General features: G+C 41.4%; 7 protein-coding genes across 7 annotated transcripts; 3 read left to right on the top strand and 4 right to left on the bottom strand.

Annotated features, from left to right (window-relative positions):
- Nucleotides 1-163: 163 nt before the first annotated feature.
- On the top strand, nt 164-564 carry LOC108093139 (larval cuticle protein 65Ag1). Its single transcript, XM_017193084.1, has one exon. It carries the CDS (start codon nt 190-192, stop codon nt 496-498), a length of 309 nt encoding a protein of 102 aa, XP_017048573.1. The 5' UTR covers nt 164-189; the 3' UTR covers nt 499-564.
- Nucleotides 565-674: 110 nt separating this feature from the next.
- Nucleotides 675-1,359, bottom strand: LOC108093132 (endocuticle structural protein SgAbd-6). The gene is made up of 2 exons (XM_017193077.2): nt 1,298-1,359; nt 675-1,232 (listed from the first exon to the last, which is right to left on the bottom strand). Exons 1-2 carry the CDS (start codon nt 1,307-1,309, stop codon nt 927-929), a joined length of 318 nt encoding a protein of 105 aa, XP_017048566.2. The 5' UTR covers nt 1,310-1,359; the 3' UTR covers nt 675-926.
- A 4,045-nt stretch (nt 1,360-5,404) lies between these two features.
- On the bottom strand, nt 5,405-6,385 carry LOC108093125. The gene is made up of 2 exons (XM_017193069.2): nt 6,048-6,385; nt 5,405-5,701 (listed from the first exon to the last, which is right to left on the bottom strand). The coding sequence occupies exons 1-2, from the start codon at nt 6,281-6,283 to the stop codon at nt 5,524-5,526; spliced, it is 414 nt and encodes a 137-aa protein (XP_017048558.1). The 5' UTR covers nt 6,284-6,385; the 3' UTR covers nt 5,405-5,523.
- Nucleotides 6,386-7,046: 661 nt separating this feature from the next.
- On the bottom strand, nt 7,047-7,838 carry LOC108093129. Its single transcript, XM_017193074.2, has 3 exons — nt 7,551-7,838; nt 7,393-7,484; nt 7,047-7,335 (listed from the first exon to the last, which is right to left on the bottom strand). Exons 1-3 carry the CDS (start codon nt 7,557-7,559, stop codon nt 7,107-7,109), a joined length of 330 nt encoding a protein of 109 aa, XP_017048563.1. The 5' UTR covers nt 7,560-7,838; the 3' UTR covers nt 7,047-7,106.
- Nucleotides 7,839-9,859: 2,021 nt separating this feature from the next.
- LOC108093031 (pupal cuticle protein 20) lies at nt 9,860-10,781 on the top strand. The gene is made up of 2 exons (XM_017192935.1): nt 9,860-10,267; nt 10,446-10,781. The coding sequence occupies exons 1-2, from the start codon at nt 9,860-9,862 to the stop codon at nt 10,779-10,781; spliced, it is 744 nt and encodes a 247-aa protein (XP_017048424.1).
- A 1,675-nt stretch (nt 10,782-12,456) lies between these two features.
- LOC108093051 (protein snail) lies at nt 12,457-14,151 on the top strand. Its single transcript, XM_017192959.1, has 2 exons — nt 12,457-13,000; nt 13,285-14,151. Exons 1-2 carry the CDS (start codon nt 12,469-12,471, stop codon nt 14,121-14,123), a joined length of 1,371 nt encoding a protein of 456 aa, XP_017048448.1. The 5' UTR covers nt 12,457-12,468; the 3' UTR covers nt 14,124-14,151.
- Nucleotides 14,152-15,356: 1,205 nt separating this feature from the next.
- LOC108093142 (serine/threonine-protein phosphatase 6 regulatory subunit 3) lies at nt 15,357-23,215 on the bottom strand. Its single transcript, XM_017193087.2, is given in 12 exon segments — nt 15,357-19,307; nt 19,477-20,538; nt 20,599-20,663; nt 20,720-21,281; nt 21,345-21,420; nt 21,423-21,462; nt 21,517-21,655; nt 21,719-22,032; nt 22,093-22,417; nt 22,479-22,678; nt 22,738-22,897; nt 23,104-23,215. Coding segments are annotated over 11 exon segments (2,970 nt in total). The 5' UTR covers nt 22,798-22,897; nt 23,104-23,215; the 3' UTR covers nt 15,357-19,180.
- Between the last annotated feature and the right edge of the window lie 120 nt (nt 23,216-23,335).

The raw sequence follows: 23,335 nt of genomic DNA, 5'->3' as shown, positions 1-23,335 counted from the left end.
ATAATTAACACCACCCGACCTCAGATAGAGCCAGTCAAATCGAGCTGAAAACTTGACTTAAACTGTTAATTGCATTAGCCACTGATTTGATAGCGGCTGTTGCAATCCTATAAAAGGCATCGCAAGTTGTGCAATCCAACAGTTAGAATTTGTGGAGTCCCAAGAACCTTTAAGTAACAACCTCCAGAGATGAAGACCATCCTCGTGTTCGCCTGCCTTTCGATGGCCTTGTGCCTGGCAGCTCCTGCCCAGGAAGCGGAGATCGTCGAGCAGAAGTCGGAGGTCAACGCCGATAGCTACAACTACAGTTTCGAGACTAGCGATGGCACCAAGCAGGAGCAGCACGGCACGGTTAAGAACCTCGGACCCGAGGAGGAGGCCCTCCAGGTGGCAGGATCCTACAGCTACGTCGGAGACGACGGGCAGACCTACTCCATTACCTACGTGGCCGATGAAAATGGTTTCCAGCCGCAGGGCGAGCACATTCCCCACCTTTAAATCCTTTTCTGGATGCTTTGCGAAAAATCTAGTGACAGATTTGTCCAGCAATACTTTACACTTAGAGAGAACAAACTAAAACATATATAGATAATATTGTAAATAAAAAAGGTTTGCGTTAAAATGTATAAAATGAAAAACAGAAACTGAAAGAACCACAAGTGAAAGATATTTTGTTCGAGTATCGAAAGTTCGGCTTTAATGCGAGTAACAAGAAAATAGAAAACAATGCACGACACTGACTTGACTGACTGATCGACTTACTAACTGACTGACCGACTGGCTGCCACGGGACAAGGGACAGCTCCTCCGGACAGGATTCAGCACCTCACTCTATGGCCGGGTTCTTGATGGTGGCGGGGTGTAGCTATATGTTATTGCTTGGGATCGGGGATTGGTATTTACACGATCGCCACGGGAGCGCCATCCTACTTGGGCAGGTGGGCACCCTCCGGCTGGAAGCCGTTCTCGTCGGCCACAAAGTTGATGGTGTAGGTCTGGCCATCGGGAGCCACCCAGCTGACGGATCCCCGGATGGATATCGATTCGTTATCGGTGCCCGCGTTGTTGACCACGCCCTCCTCCGTGCGACTGGTGCCGTCGCTCAATTTATAGCTGAACTTGTAGCCGCCGAGGCCAGTGTTCTCCGATTCGTACTCCAGAACCTCGACATCGTTTTGGGGCCGGGCACTGGCCAGCGCCAGGAGCAGGGCCACCGAGCCAACGACTAGCATCTGCAAGGCGAGAGGTTAAGTATCCTTTTCTAATATCCATTCATCCCTGCTGCTGCGAGTCCTACCAATTTCATCATGTTGAGCGGTTCGCGGATTGCAGATTCCCCGTATGCGGCTGGACAAACTGGCGGTTGTCTAATGGTGGCATTGCAGCGCCGTCCACTGCATTTTATACTGCACCGCAGCCGCATTTGCAAACGTCATAAATTTGCACAATTGCCGAAGAAGCCAAGAAGCCAAGCGGCTCGACTTCTCTGGCGGTCGCCGGCTAAATGTTTTTCTCTATTTTCATTTTTTTTTTCCTATTTGTTTCGTCTTGTTTTTCAATTGCCAGCGTTGCACCGCCAAAGTCGCTGCGACAAGTAACATTTAAAGCGGCTTAGTGCAGCAGCGTGCTCATCCGAAAGGTATTACTTCTCGTCACCCACACTCGAAAAAGCGGACTTCTAAAAAGGTTGATGAATAACCTTACCATGCCAAACATTCTTATGTAAATTTGTAATTGATTTCATAATAAAAAAATAAATAAGGAAAATATTTATATGACTATAAAACTATTGGTAAAGGAGTTGCATATACTACTCCACCTAAAAAGGTATTAGGTATTAATAAGTACGTTACCCCCTGGGACTTTACAAATTTAAAACAAATTTTAACAAAACCCTGCAGTATTTTAACTTCGTGTAGCGTACTGATATACACAGATTACTTCGAACAATTAACTAGGTCGAAGCAACCATATTAAACAGCTTTTTCTCTAAGTGCCGGGTAACCGCTTTAGAAAACTCGAAAAAGTTCATGATTCAAGATGATGCATTGGGGAAAAGGTCGCCGGCTGATTGGGCAGCTCCGAGGAAATACCGGGCCAAGAACTATGGGAAACACAGTAACCAGAACTGCTGGGTTCGATCTTAATGAACCGAAATCGAAGACGGCCATAAGCGATGAGGCGGAGAGACTAAGTTCAAGTGCTGTCGTCGCCAATTGGCAGGGCAGCAAGTTCAAGCCGCAGACACGAAGAACACGAGCTGTGAGCCATGTGTGATGGCCAAAGTGCACGGCGGATGGAGCTTCGGATGGAGATGGAACCGCAGGTTGACTTTTGGCATATGCAACGGCCTTTACAGCGCTCGATTGATGTGCCTGCCCGGTAACAAGCGCCAAAAGCAGTTGGAAATGTATAAAAAATACAAAAAAAAAAACAACAACAGCGAGCGTAAAAAAAATACATCGAATAACCTACAACTACGGCTCACATGCAATTTAAATCTCTGACTTTTGTTGTTTTTCTTTTCAGTCGTTTCAGCCGTTTCTGTTTGCCAATTTATGCCACCTTCGTTGACCGCTACAGGCCGGTAAAGAAGAAGCCTCAGCAGATCGGATCTCGGATCTTCGAAGCCGGTCAGTCGGGTTTTGGCTTTGGTCATCGGTCGGCCTCTGATTGACCACGGTTCTGCTGCCGCAGCCTCCTCCACTCGAATTGTGCCAACAACTTTATTTACGGCCCATCGGCAGGGTGTTGTGCATTGATTTTGGCATTTCCTCAAATGCCGCCTAAATGCACAGCTTCTTGCCCGATTCTTAGGCAGCTGCAATTTGACATTTTGACATTTTTCACTTGATTACTTAACTTCATTTGATTTAAGCTTAGCCAAATGAGCTTGATTTTTATCAAAGAATAATTATTACTTTTAGAGTCCATTAACAAATAATATTTAATTGAATTAAGGCAAAGATGTAGTATAAAGATTTAGTTTTCAAAATCGAAATAAAAGTTTTCCATTGGGAATTTTTATAGTCATTGCCATTGAGCAAAATGCCATAAATGACAATATTACGATAGTGCGAAAATTATGAATTGAACAGAAATGTCAAAGTAGCACTTTTGTGCTTAATTGACAGCAAATTGAAAATATGTAAATTGTATTATCGTAAAAAAGCTATAAGTCATAAAACTGTCTTATGGATTGTTTTATTTTAATTATCTTTTGTAAAGAAAGATTGAGAGACCATGTTTGTATATAGAACCGTGGTTTTAAACTCTTTTAAGTCCAAGACAAAGTCATTTCTTTAACTTAAGGCCCAAATTAATTAGGTTGTCCGCCTACGAATTGAACTTGAGCTGGGGGCATTCGAGGCCCTTGAAAATGGATCCAATTCCATTCGATTCGTGACTGCATAATATACATTATTTGGGGCTCTTTCCGCTGCTTTTCGAGGGCATCTGCAGCGAGCTGCATTTATCATGCTGGATTTGCATAATTAATCTGGCTTTGATCGATGGCTCGGATCGATTGTCTTCGTTTACGGGGGCGTTGTCATTCGATGAAGAGAATTCAACGAGTTTTGGCGGATTTCTTCCTTATCGTTAGGCTGCGTTTCGCCGGTATCGATACAGCATCATTTACATAAGTGTTCTAATCAAGTGGCGATCGACAGGTTTTTCAGCTTTGATAACTTCTTGCTCGGACGACTGTCGCTTTCGATACACAAATTCAAGATGCCCGATGCCAGACAGATACAGATACAGATACCGATACAGCCGAAGATACAATAGATACTTATGTAGATGCGTCTTCACATTTACGTCTTCAAGGTCAGCGCCAGTTGCTGGCTGGCTGGCCGTCCGTCTCTCCGGCCATCTGCCCGCCAGTCCGTCCGTCCAGATGTCCGTCGCCCATTCAGCTGCCGTTTTGGCCCGGCTTTCGTTCGTTGCCAACTCGCCGCACGCACCGCGCTCAAAAAAACTTGGCCAGACCGGCTTGAATTCGGTTTTTGGGGACTCGGCTGGTAGGAATCGAACTCGGTTTCGGGTTTTTACTTTTCGGTTTTTGCCCATTTTCACGTTTAGCTCGGCTTTGCTCATTTTTTTGGCCGCCGCATCAACTGGGTCTGCAAAATTAGCACTTGAGCGTTAATGGCAATGTTTTAATAGCAGGGCCCGCGACCCCCACTCCTCCTGCTGGCCATATTTTTAGTGAATATGTAAATGTCACATTGCTGTTGTTTTTTCATTTCTTTTTTATCACTTCGACCACTGGTTTCGTAATATTTGCATTTGGCTAAAAACACACAAATAACAAAACGGTTTTAGAAATACTTCTGCTGACACCTGACATTAAGAATCGTGCGTATAATTTAATTTTATAGCAGGCTTTGACTATTTTTGTTTTTTGTGGCCGGAATGCAACGCATCTTAAGTCCAAAAAAACGCTGACGCAAAGATTGATTGCCGTGAATAGTCATTAAAATTTGTGTTTGTTTATCTCAGCAGGTTTTTGATTTCAGTAACCAGAATATTTTATCAGAACTTTTACGAATATTTTTTCAATGCAAGCCAGTTTTGGTATTTTTTATTCATAATAGTATTTGCCACTATTAACAAATTTGTGATACATACAAATTGTTTAGAATAAAATAATTAAGCTTAGGTTTAGCAAATACAAACAACTCATTCACGCCACAAATCAAATGACTTAAGCAAAAAACTCGATTTTAATATTTGTTGAACTGTCATTTAGGTATACTTTTAGGCAACAAAAATACCTTTTTTAAAGCTTAATAATGTATAACAAATAAATTAAAGTTTATATAAAGCTCTGAAAATTTTAACAAACAATGAAATACTAAAAAAAAAATGTTTTTATTAAAACCAAATATTTTTACGCTGTTTAATAAAATACCAAAATAAAATTTTTTTGACTGAAGTAAAATAACAAAAAAAAAAAAAGTAAATTTTATTTTACCATCACATACTTTTAGGAATTATTAAATTCATATAACAGAAACTGAATTTGGGTAGGCATAAATAAATATGTTTCATTTAACTATGCATCTTGACTTCGATTGGTAAGCGAATAAACATTTTTTAAATGCATGTAAATTTATGCTGGTACAAACTTGTATGTCTTCTCATCATGTGTGGTAAACTCTTTGCAATAAATAACAACGCTAAATTCAAATTTTGAGTCGAACTGATTTCTTACATTTGTTTGTTTTTAACACCCTCAATAATTTCATACTCCTTACTTATAAAAACTTAAAGCACTCTCAAAATCCATTAGGGGCCTTTGTCCATCATTTTCTCAATCACCATGATTTTATGTAATTTGCTTGCATATTGTCAACACAAGTTCCCTTGCACAACAAACCAGTTTTCAAAGTGGTGGTGATTTCCGATCGATTGTTTTTATTGCTGGCAAATTCAACAAATCAACTTATATGCTAGCCTAAAACAGCTGTCAAACTGTTGTAATAAATTCGTAATAGTGGAAATGTTCTCTTGGGTGATTTAACCTGCCAGAGAAGCAAGGGATTTTCCGGACAACTTGCGCACTTTCAGACCCTGTTCACGGGAGGGACGGTGGTTCTTGGCCAGGTTGTTGGCGTTCTCCAAGTCTTGAGCAGCCGAAGTACCGCTGAGAACCTTGCCAATTTCATCCCGGAAGGTTCCATCCGGAAGGGTGTAGCTAAAAGGAGGAAATATTGCAATAAGTCATTTTTCAATTCAGATATAGTAATCAATACAGTAATAGGCTTAGTTAGAAATAAAACAATAAAACATAATACAATAATAATACAGTACAAAAAAAAAATTTTGTATGATTTCATATTTGTAAGAGTTTAAGTTATTTTTTTATTATTTTTATAATGTACTCATCGCCTCAACATTGCATCTTTCAACTTGTTAAACCTTTAAAATGGTTTAAAAGTTACACAGTAATAAACCGCGTAGTTTATCAAATCAACGTTTATCAAATTCCAAAACCCACATTTTTAAAAAATTTTTCTTTTTCTGTAAAAGGGAAAACCTACTTGAACTCGTATCCCTCGCGGGTCGGCGTGTAGCTGAACTGCTCCAGGTTGACTTCTCCCAGTTTGATGTCGATCACAGTGCCAGGTGGAAAGGAGGCGTAGTTGAAATTGGCGCCAAACAGGACAAAGGCCACCATCAAGATTAGAGCCTGCACCAGACTATTGTTTATATTCAGACCCTTGCGAGTCTCCTTTTGGCCATGGCTGGTGCTATTTTCCAACGGTGAAAATCCCATTCTGAATCGTTAGTTGGTGGCCTCTGGAGAAACACGAGTCTGGAAAAACACAACTGGCAACCAAGGCGGCTGGGAGCTTAATGAAGCGTCTTCTTCGAGGCCACTGGCATAAGACACCTGTGGGTCCATAATGAGTTGTTGGTCCAAAACAAAATGGGCATCACAAAATGCTGAGTAAGTTTCGAGCGAAGTAGCGGGTTGCCCAATTCCTCGACGCTGAATTGAGATTTGCATAACGAAAGCAAAAGAGTTCCACGGTTCACGCCACAAATTCGGTGTCGACTCTCAAATATGTGCATTACATTTCAAACGGCATCAAATTGGAAAACTAATCAGCCGAACCCACGAAAGAAAGTCTGGTTTTGCCAAGTAATGACTGGTGTATACCCTACCCAAATACAAATTAATGTCCTAATAATAATAAGGTATTTTTTCAAAACTTAATAATAAATAAAAGCTTATGTTTGTCTGCACTCAAGTTAAAAATGAATAAATAATCATATTTAAAAATCACTTAAATTGTTGGTAGCTGTTTGTAGTTAAAATCCAAACTTAATTAATTTAATTTTGTAAATCAAACTCATCGAAATAGTTCAAGAGCCCCAAGGGAAGTAGAGAAATGGTAACCCATTATTATGCTTGAGATGTAGCAATCTGTTCATCTCGAAATGATTAAAGATTAACGAGCACGCCTTAGCTCATCTAAGCTTTTTCTAGCCAAGTCTGCTACCACGAAAAATAAGAGCTTTCAAGCCACGCTTAATACACTGATAAATTATTCGGTTTTTTAATTATCTATCACAATACAAAGAAAGATGTTTTATTAGCTCTTATCCGGTTTGATTTTGTGGGCCGTAACATAGGGCTGGAAACCGTTTTTGTTGGCCTTATAGAGGACCTGATATTCATAGCCATCGGCCGAGATGAAGCTATATCCACCTTTATACTCTATAGGCTTTGGGGTTGTCACTTCCTTGGGGTTTTGATCCGTTTCCGGTCTGACTGTGTATGTTATAGCCTCATTCCTCTGCTGACCATTTTCTGTCTGGAAGCTGCGTGTGGAGAAATGGTATAAATACCTTATGTCACATGAACTTCAGTAACCTTACCCGAAGTGGAGCGCCTCCTCTCGTTCGCCTTTCTCTAGAGCCGCCGATGAAACCAAAGCCGCCATTGCCACTACTAACAAAATTTGACAAAACTAAAAGGCAAAAATAATAAATAACAAAATATAATTCGGAAATAAATCATGCGCTCAAGTACCCACCAATTTCATTGCAACGTTTGTCTTTCAAAATAGTATAATTAAATTTAAGTGATGCTGAGCACTCTGGAACTTAGTTCTTGTCAGTTTCGTTGGCGGATTTCAACTGAAGATGTTCTGCGGGATGAGCAGAGCAGCCAAAATAAGTTTGAAAGATCGGAATAATGAAAACAAATATCTGCGCAGCCAGCTATTTAACAGTGAGTCGTAGCCCGAATGGGATTACGTCATTGTATATGGCCCAACTTTTGTTCTAAGTGGCTAAAGAGACCCAAAAAAGAAAGGTGATTAATAAAGTCAAGCCCCGAGAACTAAGAATATTGCATACTCTTCTAGCATTTTAACTTCAAACATGGATTTATGTCCCACATAATTAATTTATTATTAAATATTTTATAAATCTAAATTTACAAAATAAATTTTAGTTGTAGGTATAATAATGTCAAACTTGTTAAAAAACTTTAAATACTCCTGCAAATTAGTGTAAATTTCACAGGTATTTATTTTGACTTCATTTAATTTAACGATTCACTCAAAGGCTTCAAAACAGAACATTATTAGGTATATTTTAGTACCTACACCTTGATAAATTTGTTTTTACTGAGAAGACAAATTAAAACACACATTTGTTATTGATACTTTAATTCTACAAAAGCGATTATTTGGTGAGTCAGCCCGAGTAAGTAAGTTGGCAAACACATTATTTTAATATTCGCGATAGAACTCATTAAATAGCGGCGACAGTTGCTCAGATTCCCGCGCGTCATCTCATATGGAGGCTGTCAGCGAGGGCCAGTGGCCAATTTATCAATAGACCTCATCGGAAAATGTTTATTTAAGCGATATGAGGAACTTAATCGGCCAACCCTCGCGAAATGAACGCAAAATCGCAATCGGATCGTTCCGCTCTGTCAGAATTCGCTTTATGAACAAATGCGAATGCGGGCGTGGAATATGTGCCATCGGTGCGTGGCTAACTGGAAACCAAAAGCCGAGCACCATGGACCAAGGACCAAGGACCGACAATTGTTGGTTTATGCAGCCGGTGCAGCCAGGTCCTCTCCGGTCGGTGGTTGCTTGGTTTCCTGCAGCCCTGCACAGCCCACAGCTGACGGCCGGAACAGGTTCACTAAATCCACACCACACTACAATCCACTCCGCTCCATTCGGCGATCCCGAATCCTGGGAGCGCGTCAGCTGTGCGCCAGCACATTACAAGTAGGACAAGCTGCAAACGACATTGCCATTAGCTCGGCCTTTTCCTCGGTCCTTCGAAGGGGAAGGTTCTATATTAGCGGCATCCACGACTGGCACAAGCCGAGCTACCAAATGATAAACACACACAACAGCAGCCGCAAAGGAGTAACAATGGTATTAACCGATATAATATTGTTGGTAAATTAAATATTGAATTGATAATGAAAATTTTAAATGTTGCTTAACTACAAATTTAACATTAGCAAAGCCTTCGCATTGAATTTAAATAATAAAAACAGAAAGCATTTATTACAAAGTTTGTTTACTTTTTTATAAGAAACTAACAACAACATAAAACTGAGAAGAACAAATATAAAAAAATATCTTCTTATATATTATTAATAATTAAAGAATGCTCGTACACTATATTTCAAAGGCCTCACTAAGTAATTGATGGGCATAAATACATTTAATTATGTAGTTTAGCATATTATCTTTCACTTTAATTAGCCATATTCAATTCTCCCAATTTTTTCTCAAACTTATACCACTGTACCCATGCTGGCAAAAAGTTAATAGACGATTGACTAAAGCCTACATCCCTGCCGTTGTACTTGGGTGTTGTGCTCGATGGTCCTGAGTCCTGAACGCTGAGTCCTGAATCCAGGTCTTAGCACCCCCTGGCAACAGGCAAAGTGCATTAGGCAAGGGATCTTGCGGGGATGAGATGGGTTTTTTTCTGGGTTGGTCATGCAGGTGTTGCTCGATCCTGTTGAAAATTGCTTTTGAATTAAAAGTTTTTGCTTGTGGCCGGGCGGGTTTTGTTGTTTTTAGCGATTAGCCGAAGGGGTGAAGGCATCGAGATTGCACACTCAATTTATTAGCGCTTTGTCAGTCTTTCAACTAATCGGATGGCTGTGGGTAATTCTGCACTTGCACTTGCAATGGCCCAGTTTCTGGTTCTGTTTTCGATTTCATTGCGTCTTTTCAATTCCAATCGGAAGCCGTGGCACGTGACTGTTCCTCTGGGGTCAGGAGTTCGTGGTCAAAACCACCTGTGGCTGGTCGTATAAAACCCCACAGTCGTTGACCACCAGCCACAGTTTGAATTCGAGATGAGACTGACCACTTTGCTCGCCCTGCTTTGTTTCGCCTTCGGCTGCATTTGGGCCCAGCCGGCGGGTTATCCGAATGCCCGTCCGCCGCCGGCCACTTATCTGCCGGCCAAGCCACCAGCTCCACCACCTCGTCCTCCTCCGCCGCCGGCCAATAGCTACGGTCCCCCCAAGAACGGCAATGGAAAGCCACCACCTGCTCCGCCCAAGCCCAACAACAGTTATGGGCCACCACCGAAGAATGGCAATGGAAAGCCTCCACCCGGAAACGCTTACTTGCCACCAGGCAACGGCAATGGAGGAGGCGGAGGAGGCGGTGGTGGCGGGGGAGGAGGTTCGGGAGGCGGCGGTGAGGATATACCCATCATCAAGCTGGAGTCCAAGGTCAACACCGATGGTTCATATATGGTGAGTCAGACTTATACTTAATAATATTATATCATCTTACAAAATGGTATGCCACTACAACTATTTTATTAATATTTACTTCGGAACTTTGTTTCTTAAAACAAATTGGTTTCCTTCAATAATTGCTTTTAGTTGAATCTTTAAATTTAAAAACCTTTTTTATCAACTATAATTTTAGTATGAATACGAGACGGGAAACGGAATAAAGGCCGAGGAAATGGGCTACCTGAAGAACCCAGGTGTAAAAGGAGCGGAGGCACAGACGGCTGAGGGATCGTTTTCGTACACCAGTCCCGAGGGACAGGAAATCATGGTGACCTACATTGCGGACGAGAACGGATTCCAGCCACAGGGCGACCACCTGCCCACACCGCCACCCATTCCCATCGAGATTCAGGAGGCGCTGGACAAGATAGCCGCCGGTGGAGGATGCCATGGATGCGATGACAATGAAACCGGGGGCAATGATGATGACGGTGGAGGTGGCAATGGCTATGTTTACCGACTAAAGTAAAGAATTCAGAATTATATTCTTAAGGGATTTGATCTCAATTAATAATCATTATATTAGTTATAAAATATTTTATCATTGTATCATTTTATAACATATCTATCTAACACTCTCAATCTGAAGTTTCAAAGTTCTACAATTTTCATTAAATACTCTTGCTTGCAATGGCTAATTAAAATGCTTTAAATAAAACCCTTGGCGGCCTACTTATTCAGGACTAGCAAACACCAAGCCGGAATTGGTCCTGGCCTGGTACACCTTGCTCCTGGCTGGCCTGGTGTGTCCTTCTCCACCATTCCAACCCTTGAGCAGCAGCAGGAGCAGAGCGTCGGCTGTGTGACTGGCAACACATGTTTTTTCCCCGCTTGCCAATCGCCCGACCAAATTTATCCTGTTGATCGCTCGACGAGGGGTGTCCTTGAGGGGAGGGGGAAGCAGCGGTTCTGTCGCAATAATGAAAACATTAGCCTCGTAGCATATTTGTCAGCCAGCAGGAGCGGAGCGGGAATGAGTGCGGGTTCGACTCATACAAAAAGGGCCGCTTTATGTAAGCATAATTAAAAATCTATTCTTAATTAAGATAAAAGCAAAATAAATGTCTGGTAATATATTAACAAATTGTGATTAATTTAGAAATGTTGAAATCTAGTAGCTAAAAATTTAGTTAAATTATGTAGTTTTTTTTTTTTTTTTTTTTTTTTGTCAGCTATACATAATTTTAAATATATAAATATAAATAATATAATATATTAATTGCTCATAATTTCTTTTTAAAAAATATTTAAAAATGTTTATAAAATGTATTCTAATACTCAAAAGTTATATTAAAAAACCTTTGCATTCCCTTTTATTAATTCTACCATCTAATTAACACCTTTGGGCCCAAACCTCCCCGCGATCCGCACCACCGACGGAGCCACCAACCGCCGAGAGCAGAAATCACGACCCACCCCAAACCGCAAATAGTGAAACGATACACGCCAATATATTATGGCATTAGCATTATAGTGGAAGACATCGGGGGATGGGGAAAGCGTCATAAGGAGGGAGGGACCATGGGCGAAATGACATTGACGATAGCGAATGCGATTTGTATATGGTGGCATTACAACAACAACAGCACAGGGGGAAGTAACAACAAACGATCGTTTAATTTCAATTAAAAACATTTTCCTTGTGCGCAGCCCAAAAGCCAAAAATAAAGGACTCCGTGGCGGAAAATCGGAGGTGGAGGACCTTTTGGATTTTTGGGCACAGGAATACGCACACTTGCTACAGGCCGCTTAGCTTGGCTTAGTGCTCTGGTGATTGCGAGGACATGATGTTGCACTTGCCGAGCAACCACCAGGACGCCGCACCAGGACCTCGCAAAAGGGATGCCAAATGAGGTGGGGAGGTGGGGGGAGGAGGTGAGAGTGGGTAGTGGGTTGGCTACGGACCATCATGATACCGAGGGTTGAGCCCGCAAAGTGCGTAGCTATGTCGAGCCCATAGCCGGTGCCGGACTGGATTCTGGATTCTGGGCTGGGAATTCTTGCACTTGCCGCCAGCCGTTGTGTGCTATTGTGACACTGCAAGGCCGTGGCAAATCCAAATCCAAAAAATAAGGGAGCAGGATGCGGATGCGGCGTGGTATAAAAACGCCGGCCGGCTTCCAATTGGGACGCAGAATCGAATTCGAACGCGCACGATGCACACGACAGCCCAACTGGATAGTCTCGAGCAGAAGCGCTCGGCCAGCCTGATCTTTCGGATCGAGCAGCTGCTGCCCACCACCAGCATCTCGCCGAGCACCATGACCACCGCCACATCGACGGAGACCAGCACATTAACACCCACAACGAGTTCGGCGAGTCCTGCCAAGCGGATGAGGAGTAATCCGCGACCAGGTGTTTACACCGCGCAATACACGCCCAAGGATACCTGCTCCATGGCCATTCCCACGTCGGCTCTGCTTGGATCCTCGGCCACGCCCACGGATGCAGGACGCTTCCACTGCCAACTGGCCAACGGCGAACTGATCGTGACCGCCTCCCTTCTGCGCCAGATTAAATTGTCTGAGGATGTGTACAGCTTTAATGCCATCTTCGAGCTGCACGGCGGTCAGGTGAGGGTTCGCCTCGTGAGGGATGTGGCCAGGGAGGACGAGATCGTGGCTTGGTTTGGAGAGGAGCTGGTTCTCCTCATGGGCATTCCCTTTCTGACGCCTCTTAATATTCAAGGTAAGCACTAAAAGCAATATAAATAAATTTGAAGAAATACTTTGCTTTAAGTTAAATTGAGTTAAATTTTTGAAGTCCAAGTTTACAATCAGAATAATGAGAAAAATATTGGAACTCTGATATAATTATTTAAAAATATAAAAATTTAAATCGTAGAAAAGAAAAGTACAAAATAGAATACAACTTATATTAAGTAATGCAATAATAATTAACAAATATTATTAATGCTTTTATCCGTAAAGAAAATATTAAATTAACCTCTGTATTTATTTTTCTAATTTCAGGAAACAGTCGCTACACGTGTCACCTGTGCCACCTGACCTTCGAGACCCCACATCCCCTAAAGATCCACTTGGCCCTGGGTTGTGGTCGCAGTGCCATGGACATCCTCTGGATGCGATTGCACTACGCCCTCAAGGCGGCGGTCCAGAGCCAAACGGCGGCTCAACATTCACCCATTCCGGCGGCATCGTCCACTTCGTCGGCCTCGCCCACCCACTCGCCACCGCCGCAGATGCCACCCCGTTTCTCCGCCTTCCGACCGATTGCTGCGCTAGCCCAAAGTTTGCCCATGGCAACGGCGACCACGACTGCCGGCACTCTATCCTATCTGCCCTCCATTTCGATGGCCACCGCTCCTCTGTCCGCCCATCCAATGAACGCAGCCGCCCAGATCGAGGCGATAGTCAGTAACATGGGTGCCTCCAAGCAGGGCCACCTGTGCATCTACTGCGGCAAGGTTTACTCCCGAAAATACGGCCTGAAGATCCACATTCGCACCCACACAGGATTCAAGCCGCTGAAGTGCAAGTTCTGCCTGAGACCCTTTGGCGATCCGAGCAATCTGAACAAGCACGTGCGGTTGCACCTGCAAACGCATCCCAGCAGCTCCTCGGGAGGATCGGAAAGTGCAGCTGGCGGAGCTGGCAGCGATGTGGACATCGAGGGGGAAGCGGATGCGGGCATTCAGTGCCACATCTGCCACAAGTCCCTGCCACGTCGCAGGGATCTGCAGCGGCACATGGAGACGAGGCACGGTGGCTCCCACACCCAATCCCAGTCCAGCACCACCAGCACAACCACAATGTCATCGATGACCGTAACCACTTCGAAATCCAGCTGAGAACGGGGAAAATTATTCTTAGCACACTTTTTGGGGGCCAGCTGTGATAATGAAATAGAATTTTTAGATATATTTTTATATCAATAAAAAAAATATTGGAAATAAGAAAATATAAAATCTTTATAGTAATATTCCTACAGAAGTTGAGTAAAAAAATTAAAGTAAAAAAAATATAGTTAAAACAAATAACATGTTTAAAAGAAAAGTTAGTGAAAGAATCTTTGCTAAGAATCAAATAGTATCGTTTTATTGATAAATTTCAATACGAATTCAAAGTGAATTTCTATCGTATAATGCACAAATCTTATTGTTAGACAATTAATGCTATTACTCGTACAATTTACGCTTTCGCTTCCGCGTTCTGCGGCTTAATCCATATTCGTGTAAACTCGCTTAACTTTAGGGTACATGCAAAACAATCACAAATTGTCTTCAACTTGGGTAAAGCGGGTGTGTCTCTGGTTTTTCTTTTTTTTGTTTAATGTTTCTTTCTCTCAGTGTATGTGAGTGTGTGTGTGTGTGTGCGTTGAGCAAAACGTAGACGGGCCAAAACACTCACAAATACAAGGTTTTAATTCATAGTAAATCGTACAATTAATTCTATATGCCTGTGTAGAAATGCGACGGTAAAGGTATACAGTATGTACGTATATGTGTACTTATAGTAGTATAGATCGGAGCATAGAGTTAACTATTCTGTTTGCTTGACTTCTGGAACTACATTTAGTTGGTTTGCCTGGGGGGCTAACACTTAGTAGAGTTTTGAACAAAGGTCTGTCTCTCCTTCTCCCTAAACAAATGTACCAAAAACAATCGATTTTACTTTTAGATTTGGATGCGTTGTCCTTTTAATCCTCACACTCTCCACCTTCCTCCCCCTCTCGATTACTATCTCTCTCTGTCAGTTTAAGGCACTTACTCAAGAAATCTCGATTCCGGAGTGTCCCTTTGGGGTTAGTAATTCGCTTTAAAGTATTCCCTTGGAGTTTCGACCAAAACAATGTGGCAAGCTAGCGAGTATGTGTGTCTGTGTGGGTGTCATTCTGTTCGTGTATCTGTTTGTGGGTGTGCAGTAGGGTGGACCAGCTAAACTAACACGCAAATCAGTAAATAATCTAAAGTGTTATCAAAATATTTGGACCAAATTAGGTATCAGTTTAAAATTTCACCATTGAAACTGTTTTAAAGCTCTTTTGAACGGTTCTTTATAAATAAGATTAAATACCATACAAAATGTGTAAAAATGTATATTACTTCTGTGACAAAAGGTGTTAATAATTCAGAGATGATAGTTTAATTATTAATATATAAACTAATCTATAAAGCATAGCAAACGTTTTAAAATATTACTCATACGCCAGGTAGACCAGTAGTTCAAGTGGTTCTACAACACTGCGTATAAGCGATCTACGTTGAAACCATTAACAAGCACTAAAACTATAAAGAAAACTAAGGTCCACCCTAGAGTGCAGCTATCACCTTGAGCACTTAACGTATTTATATATATGCTCTATTGCAAGTTGGACAAATATGTCTGTTTCGGATATTTGACGATACGTTTCGCAGTTTTCAAAAGTCTGTACTCGGCTTACATTTACGAAGGTAATATATAGTATAGTTCGTTAATATTTATGTGTATATGCATAGACACCAATAGTTGTTAATCGTTAAGAGTAATATGCAAATTCTGTATGTGGCATTTTTTTCGCTCGGTTTTTTTTAGGAATATGTATACGCGTATTGTTGTAAATATCTAACATAAATTCATACATGAAGCACACTTGGGTTCGGTTTTCATTAACTATTTGCTAATGTGGTTAGTATTCGTTCAAAGTTTCGCATTTAACAAAATATCCATTATGTTAACAATTTTATTTAGTTTTTGTTTTTCACATTCTTTTTTTTTTTTGGTTTTTCTATATTCAAATATATATTTACTGTATGAAGTTAAAGTTATTTATTTCTTTTTTTTTGTTGTATTACAGTTGCTTCTTCCTCGTTGTTGTTCCCGCTGGTTCTTTATTAAAGAGTTAGAGAATTAGACCTTCGATTGGTTTTAATGTATTCTTCATTTCTATGTTCCTTTCTTGTGGTTTGCAGTTGGAAACCATTGTAGCATTGTTTTGGGGTATTCACTGAATTGGCTTAATTGAAATACTGAATTGCTGAACACACACAGACAAAAATAATGTACGTTACTACGCTTAAAAAATAGCATTTTTCTCTCCGTCATAAATCCCGCTTTAGTTTTGTCTCAATTAATTGCGCCACGAAAATTACAACCTTACTTAACATCTAATGCACGTCACAAAATATTATAGAACTTCATTCCACCGAGATGCGGATTAATCAATCAATCAATCAATCGGTAATTAAATGTATCTCTGTATATAGGCATGCACGTACTTATGAGTGTATACTTCTTTATCTGCTTCGCATTGAGGCGATCAACACATTTCTGAAGACTTTCTTGTTCACAATTGTTCTTAGTTCTTGTTTGCAAAAAACTTTGGACGTTTGGTATTCTTATTCAAGTTCGTATAATTAGACAAACAAAATGCTTAAAGCTGCCCACAAGACTTTGTCTACATCATTTTAGGTATTATAATTACGATTCAATTTTGGTTTTTATTAGTACTCGTATATATGTATATATTAAGCTTGCTGCAGCTGCTTAATATTTAAAAGACACACAGTATATAGGTGAAACTAATTCTAGGATTACGGATCCTACACTCTCTATTCAGTTTTCTATGGGAGTAATAATTTGTCATTTTTTTTTTTTTTTTTTTTTGGTTTTTTATTTTTTAGTAAGGCATATGCACAAGGGAAGGACTCGATCATTGTCGCTTATCGTTGGATATTTTGGATACTAAGTTAGTTGGTAGAAAAGAAAAAACACATAACTAGAGGGGAAGACAATACTGGGGACAATTGTATGTACAGTGCAAGGTTTACAATTGGCTGCTTGATATGAGTATTAAAGTTTTAATTTACTTTAGTGCTTTGTTTGTGAAAAGCTAGAGAACTAAGATCTGCGATTCTTGACTATCCCTACTAACTCGAACTTAGAGATACTTTCGCACTGTTACAGACTACACATTAAAACTCCTTCAATTAGATTTCATTGCAGTAGTTATTGCTGTTTGGTTGTCGAGGTGTCCTGCTGATTGTGATGCTAAAGAATCGTATAATTAACTTGTTCAGAGTGTCTCGTGTTGGCTGTGTTTTGTATTTCCCGAATGGTTGAGGCCATTAGTTGATGTTTTACAATTTGTTTAAATTAAGTTTGCTTTATCAAATACCCTGCAACTTCATTTAATTATCACAGTTTTTCATCAGAGATAGTTTAAACGTTTCAATATTTTTTTAATTTCTTTTTTCTGCAGTTTCGTTTAATCAAATTTCTTGGTTGTTCGTTTATATTTTGTGTTGCTACAGAATGCAAAATAAAAGAGCAAGCGAGTTGACATTTGTGCAAAATTGTGTCCTATAAATAATCTTTTTTTTTTTTAATTAAACAGCAAGCAAGGATTCTTTGCTTTTGCTTACGATGTGTGGGGAGGGGAATCGGTTATTTTGTATTTTCCACACATCCTTGCCTGATATGCTGCCCGCTTTTTCTCTCCAGCGTCTTAAAATATATTATACATTTCTAGATTTTTGTTTGTTTTTGTTTTTGGTGAGCAAGTCGTCTCGTGTAAAACAAACATCGATTTCACTTTTAAAGTAGTTTCTGTTTTATTTTAATCATAATTAAAACGTAATTATTTGGAAGCAAAAGATGGCATATTTGTTTAACTTCTTTTCAATATTTTTTAGTGTTTCATCCGTGGTTATCTGCACGTTTAAAACACAAACATTATTCAGCTACAACTTGAACAGAGCGAATAAAACAATACACAAAATATATAAATGTAAATTTAAAATGTCTTCTTGGAAAGTCTTCTTTTGAATTTCTCGGTTCGTTTGGTTCTTGTAATCATATATAGTCATAGTGTTAGATAGTGGTGTGTAGATCGGGGGTGTAAGTCATTCATGTGGTGACAAATGCTGGCTGTCGTCCTTTCGTTATGTTACAATTAATGCTTTTGTTTATTATCCTTCTTCTTCTTTTGTGGTTTTTTCAGTGTTTTGTACTTTCGACAAAGAATATTTTTTGGTTAAACCGATTTGTATACAAACAAGGTAATAATGGCAAAAGACATAAGTATATAATATACCTTTCTAATACATAATGCGTACTTTTGTGCTTGCAGCATGGGGGTATGTGGTGTTGAACGTGTTGGTATTTTGGCATTGCTTTTGCTTACGTTTTCAAAATACATACAATAAATACAAGTCTCCAATTTAACAATACAAGTATAAGTGTGGGGTTGTCCATATAACGCCTTCATTATTTGGGGCGATTCCCCAAAAGGAGAATAACAGTAGGCAAAATGAGATAACTTACTATAGGGACAACCCCCAAAGTTGTGTGTTAATATATGTATACCATGTTAATAGGTAGATAATGCTCATCTGACCGATCTAAAACAAGTAAAATACGAATATAAACTAAGCATTCTAAGACGTTGCGTGAATTTTGGTACTTTAAGTAATGCTCATAGGTTGCCTAACACATTGAGAGTATTGAAATTAAAAGCGTACTAAAACGACAGGCTAATACAAATTACAAACAAAATACAGTTCACTTAATTAGGAAACATGGAGGAAGAATAATAATAAAAATAATTGGCAATACGAGCGAGGAGCAGAAGGAATCAACAACATACTTTTACTTTAAACATTTTTTTTGTCGTTTTTTCTTAATTTTCATTTTGGTTTGGGGCGGGCTTCGGCCTTTAGCTAATACACAAATCGTTTGTTGTACTATGCAGCCTGTTATATATGTACGTATAGTAGTAGTATGTGGTATATATTTATATAAATATGTATGCATGATTATGTTTAAGAATGACCAAAGAGCAAATCAAGGGCATTTTTACAAATTGTCGTCGACACATTATATGCTATACAATTGCGGTTGGATGATGTGTTGTGTGGTGAAGATGCATTTATGTGGTCGTAGTTGCAATTTCTACATTGTTCGTCTTGGCGCCAGCGGCCAATTTTTGCTGCTCCGCTGTGATGTTGGCTTCGTGGCCATCCATGTTGTTGCTGCTGTTATCGTTGGCATGATTGCTGGAAAGTAATGTGGTCGTTTTAATTGCATATTACTGATAAGACTGTTTATAAATAAAACATAAAAACTGTCCCAAAAGTTTTTCTACATAACCTTTAAAATGATTTCGAAAACATGAAGCTTTAAAAAATATATAATTAATCTGCTTAATTTAAAGTTTTTACTTACAATTCATGAATTTTGCTGGTTGGTCCATTTGAAATGGGAGTGGTCTCGGTTTCCGCAGGACGGTCTCCACCCAGAGGCTTGGTCCACATGCCCTCGTCGTCCTCATAGTCTTCCTCGCCGTCTAGCAGCACAGATTGTAGCCGGGTAACAATTGACGCAGTCTCGACAACGCTCGATTCGGCCAGCTTGTCGCTTATAGCCTTCTCCACGTTGGCATTATTGTCGTATTCAGCCTGCTGATCGTCACTGTGTGCTAGATTATCCTGGCCACTTTTGATCGCTTCGGGCTCAACAGATTCAGATGACGGACGCTCCTCATTTGGCTCCACTTCGTTGCCAGATGGCAGGGCGGGAGGCGAGTCCTCCTCCTCCTCGTCGCCGGGCGGTGCACTTGTAGGCATACCCAGGTCACTGCCGAAGGTACTGAAATGGGCATCGAAGTCGGCAAAGTTGTCGGCATTGAAATCGGTGCCCCAGTTAGCAGTGCCCGTGTTAACCTGCGCAGACACGCTGGGAATGTCGGAGAACTGGACGTCCATGTCCCAAGGATCCGCCAAGTTGTTTAGCGTTATTGAATTTTTGGTGAACATTCCGTGGCCATGACCATCGCCACCGCCCGAATGATCGCCATGCTCATCATCGTCATCATCCTCGTCGTCAATGTTTCGACCAAACTGAAACAGGTTTTGATCGTTGTCCATGGTAAAGACAATGTCTTGCAACGTGTTGTCCAGATCACTGTAACCCATATTGCTGTACGACAGGGTTCCGATGTCCCAGGCATTTGTCTCGCCCAGATAATCCTTGGAGCCCACATTGTACTCGTGCTCCTCATGCGGATTGCAGTTGGCCAGCAGCTTGGTCTGCTGTTTAACCGCCAGCGAAAATTCACCGGTTTCCGACTCGATCAGGGATTGCCAAAACTTTAGCTCGGCTTCGTCACTTAAGCTGGAGGTGATCAGGTCAGCGATATGTTCCGATTCTGATATACAATTTGTAATGTGGCGCAAAATTTTAATAAGGTGGCCCATGTAGCCCAGACGGCGACCCTTTTCAGCAGATCTGGAAATAAAGTCACATATTTAGTAGCCAAATAATTGTAAGTGCATTGTTTCAACTTACTGCGCCTGCGCATTGTGCTGCCAAAAATCAACCAGTTTGGACACCAAGTGACAGTTTATAATTAACTGCAAAATATTGAGAATTATGACTGGCTCTAAGCAGCGTCCAATTTACTACTTACATGAGTTTGCATTTCGGATGGCGGAGCACTGGGGACGGTCTTGGTCTTGTCGAGATCATTAAGCGTTGGCTCCGTTTCCTGCTTAACTGCTGGGGACTCACCATCCACCTCGCTGTTCTCCACGTGGTTTTCCTGGACTTTAGGATCTGCTCCTTCCGATGGAGTTGCTTCGGCTGCGACTTCCACTTGGGCTGTCGATTGCTCCTGCTTCCCTTCGGCGGCTGTCTCATCCTGCGCTTGGGCAGCTGCTTCTTGTGCAGCGGCCACCTCGATTTCGATGTCGCCCATCTCCTCCTCCTTGCCACCCTCCGCTCGCTTGGCGTCGTTCAAAGCGTTCTTCATCTCCACTTCGGACTCCTCGGTGCCGACTTTCAGAAAGGCATTGATTAGGCAGTCGGCGGCAAAGAAGTCCGTGACCTCAGTGGATGCCGTGTTGTTGTTGGACAACTCGTTGTAAAATACCACGTAGAGAGCTTTCTCCGTTTCAGTGTGCAAAAAGTTGTTCCAGCAATACTGCTTAAAGAAATCCAGAAGCAGGCTAAAATACTCAGTCCCGCAGATCCTAGAGAAAATTGTACACAATGATTGTCACATCAGTCAGTAATATATCTCTAATTTAACTTACGCCTGCTGAATGGTCTCGTGCTTGGTTTCCAGCAACGCGGTAAACACGCGGCACACTTGCAGTCGAGTCTTGCCAAAGGGGGCGTCAACACGGCGGCCGTTGTTTCCAGCGTGGGTTTCTATAATCAAATGATAAACAACTGGTTCTTTGTAACTAGAAATGGCAAACTAACCGCAGGCGGGTTTTTTAGTATGTGGACAAATTCCTGGAGGCGAGGCGCCATCACGTTGATCACAGTCTCCTGAACTTCCTGGTGAAATTCACGCTCGCGCTTCTGCAACAGCCGCTGGCGATCCGAGTTGGGCTCATCTCTGCCAGAAAGAAGTGCAATTAAATAAGGATAAGGGTAAACAATGACTGGGTGCTAGACTTACGTGAAGGTAATTGGCTTGATAAGCGTAAGTACAACCGATATTCCTGATAAGATGGCGCTCTCCTGAGCGTTTGGTTCCAAAATCACATTTAACAAGGCTTCAATTGTGTCCGCAGATTCAATCGTCTTCAGTATGGGGTTGGAGCCATCGAAGGCCGGCTCAAACGAATCGTTCTCCTGCTCGGTTTGGCGCATCAAGCGCCCTTGGTTAATAAGATCACAGAAAAAGTCGGCAACATTTGCATGTTTGTCGGTTTCTTGAGGATTACGCAATATTGCAATCAGTCTCTCAACAATTTTATCTTCAGTAAGCCACTGTAAAAATTAAAATTGAGTTCATTTTTTTCATAAAAATGGCTTTTTAAAAGAGCTCACTTCGAAAAGGTTCCGCTTGAGTTGACCACCTTCGATGTCCTTCATCATCTGCATTATTAGATCAGGTATGACCGGTGTGTCAAAGTGTTTACAAATGAAATCCAAAAAGGTCTTCTGCGTTTTAATATACTCCAGGAGTTGTAGGCACATGTGTTGATACAAAAACCAATCTTGTTCAGGCTTTTTGGTAAAGAGCATGCTAAACGTTTTACTGAAAAACGACGATAGCAATGGATTTAACGGTGGTTCCTTTTCCAGATATGAATACAGCAGCTGTAGCGTGTCCGCGTCGGTCAGTAGCTTCTCATCCAGGGACGGCAGGCCACTGGAAAATACATTTCAGTAACTACAGAAGTCTGCAAAGGATTGCCGTCTCTTTAACTTACAGTGTGAGTATCTCACATGACATGTTGGCATAGCGGAAACGCTGCGACATGGGTACATCTTCAGAAGGCTCGGTTGTGATCAGCTCCACCAGCCGCCTGATGACATCGGGACGTGTAAAATAGTTGACCAGGTTCTTCTTTTGCGTTTTGCACTCCTGCAGAATGTCCTCCTCGTCCAGAAACTCCTCCAGTGTGGAGTTCTAAGGCCGACAAATGTGGCAATTGAGTTTCAGTCAGTCGGTCAGGTGCGACTACCTACCTCCTTCTCCAGAAGCGCCTCTATATTCGCGGAGGGCGCATAACCCTTGTCCCAAAACATTTTTCGCACGTACGTCTTGGCGGTGACACTTTCAGGCTGGGGAAATCAAGAAATCGCTTCGCTGGACTCGCGGATCGCTGATGACTGGGCATGCACGGCTCTGCGGGTTGGGGAGTGGAGATTTGGAGAAGCGGAATCGCTCAATTAAAACACTACCGAGACTTGCGACTCGCACAAAGTAATGCGTAAATTTTTGTAATTATGCCAAGCAGGCCCCACATATACACTACGAATGCAGGCCGAAAAACCCGAGTTCACCGGTCGTTTGGTCTTGCAACGGGTGGGGGTGGTTGGTGCCACACTTACGAGTTGGTTGCACCTTGTTTTTTTCACTGTTTGTTGCACTTTTACTTGTTTTTCAACCGAAAAAACCACGCTATAATTTTCTTCACTGCTTCGTAGAGGTGGACAATATTCGATTAACCAGTATAGTAACCCAGTGCGATAACTGCTGCCGATAGACCATGACCAAGAATTATCGTTTATCAGTGCCTTTTTATCAGCATCACACTGGACATATTGCAGGATCCAAATTAAA

This window comes from Drosophila ficusphila, unplaced genomic scaffold, assembly GCF_018152265.1.
Source record: "Drosophila ficusphila isolate 14025-0441.05 unplaced genomic scaffold, ASM1815226v1 contig_106, whole genome shotgun sequence".
NCBI lineage: Eukaryota > Metazoa > Arthropoda > Insecta > Diptera > Drosophilidae > Drosophila > Drosophila ficusphila.
This window is presented reverse-complemented; position numbering and strand designations above follow the sequence as displayed.

What these genes read in the sequence shown, in the direction of transcription:
- LOC108093031 (XM_017192935.1), top strand. Translation starts at nt 9,860, where the DNA reads ATGAGACTGACCACTTTGCTCGCCCTGCTTTGTTTCGCCTTCGGCTGC. An exon ending in ACACCGATGGTTCATATATG is followed by an intron (nt 10,268 to 10,445) that starts GTGAGTCAGACT and finishes CTATAATTTTAG; the next exon opens with TATGAATACGAGACGGGAAA.
- LOC108093129 (XM_017193074.2), bottom strand. An exon ending in GAGGAGGCGCTCCACTTCGG is followed by an intron (nt 7,336 to 7,392) that starts GTAAGGTTACTG and finishes CTCCACACGCAG; the next exon opens with CTTCCAGACAGAAAATGGTC.
- LOC108093125 (XM_017193069.2), bottom strand. Translation starts at nt 6,283, where the DNA reads ATGGGATTTTCACCGTTGGAAAATAGCACCAGCCATGGCCAAAAGGAG. An exon ending in CGCGAGGGATACGAGTTCAA is followed by an intron (nt 5,702 to 6,047) that starts GTAGGTTTTCCC and finishes TCCTCCTTTTAG; the next exon opens with CTACACCCTTCCGGATGGAA.
- LOC108093139 (XM_017193084.1), top strand. Translation starts at nt 190, where the DNA reads ATGAAGACCATCCTCGTGTTCGCCTGCCTTTCGATGGCCTTGTGCCTG.
- LOC108093051 (XM_017192959.1), top strand. Translation starts at nt 12,469, where the DNA reads ATGCACACGACAGCCCAACTGGATAGTCTCGAGCAGAAGCGCTCGGCC. An exon ending in GACGCCTCTTAATATTCAAG is followed by an intron (nt 13,001 to 13,284) that starts GTAAGCACTAAA and finishes TTCTAATTTCAG; the next exon opens with GAAACAGTCGCTACACGTGT.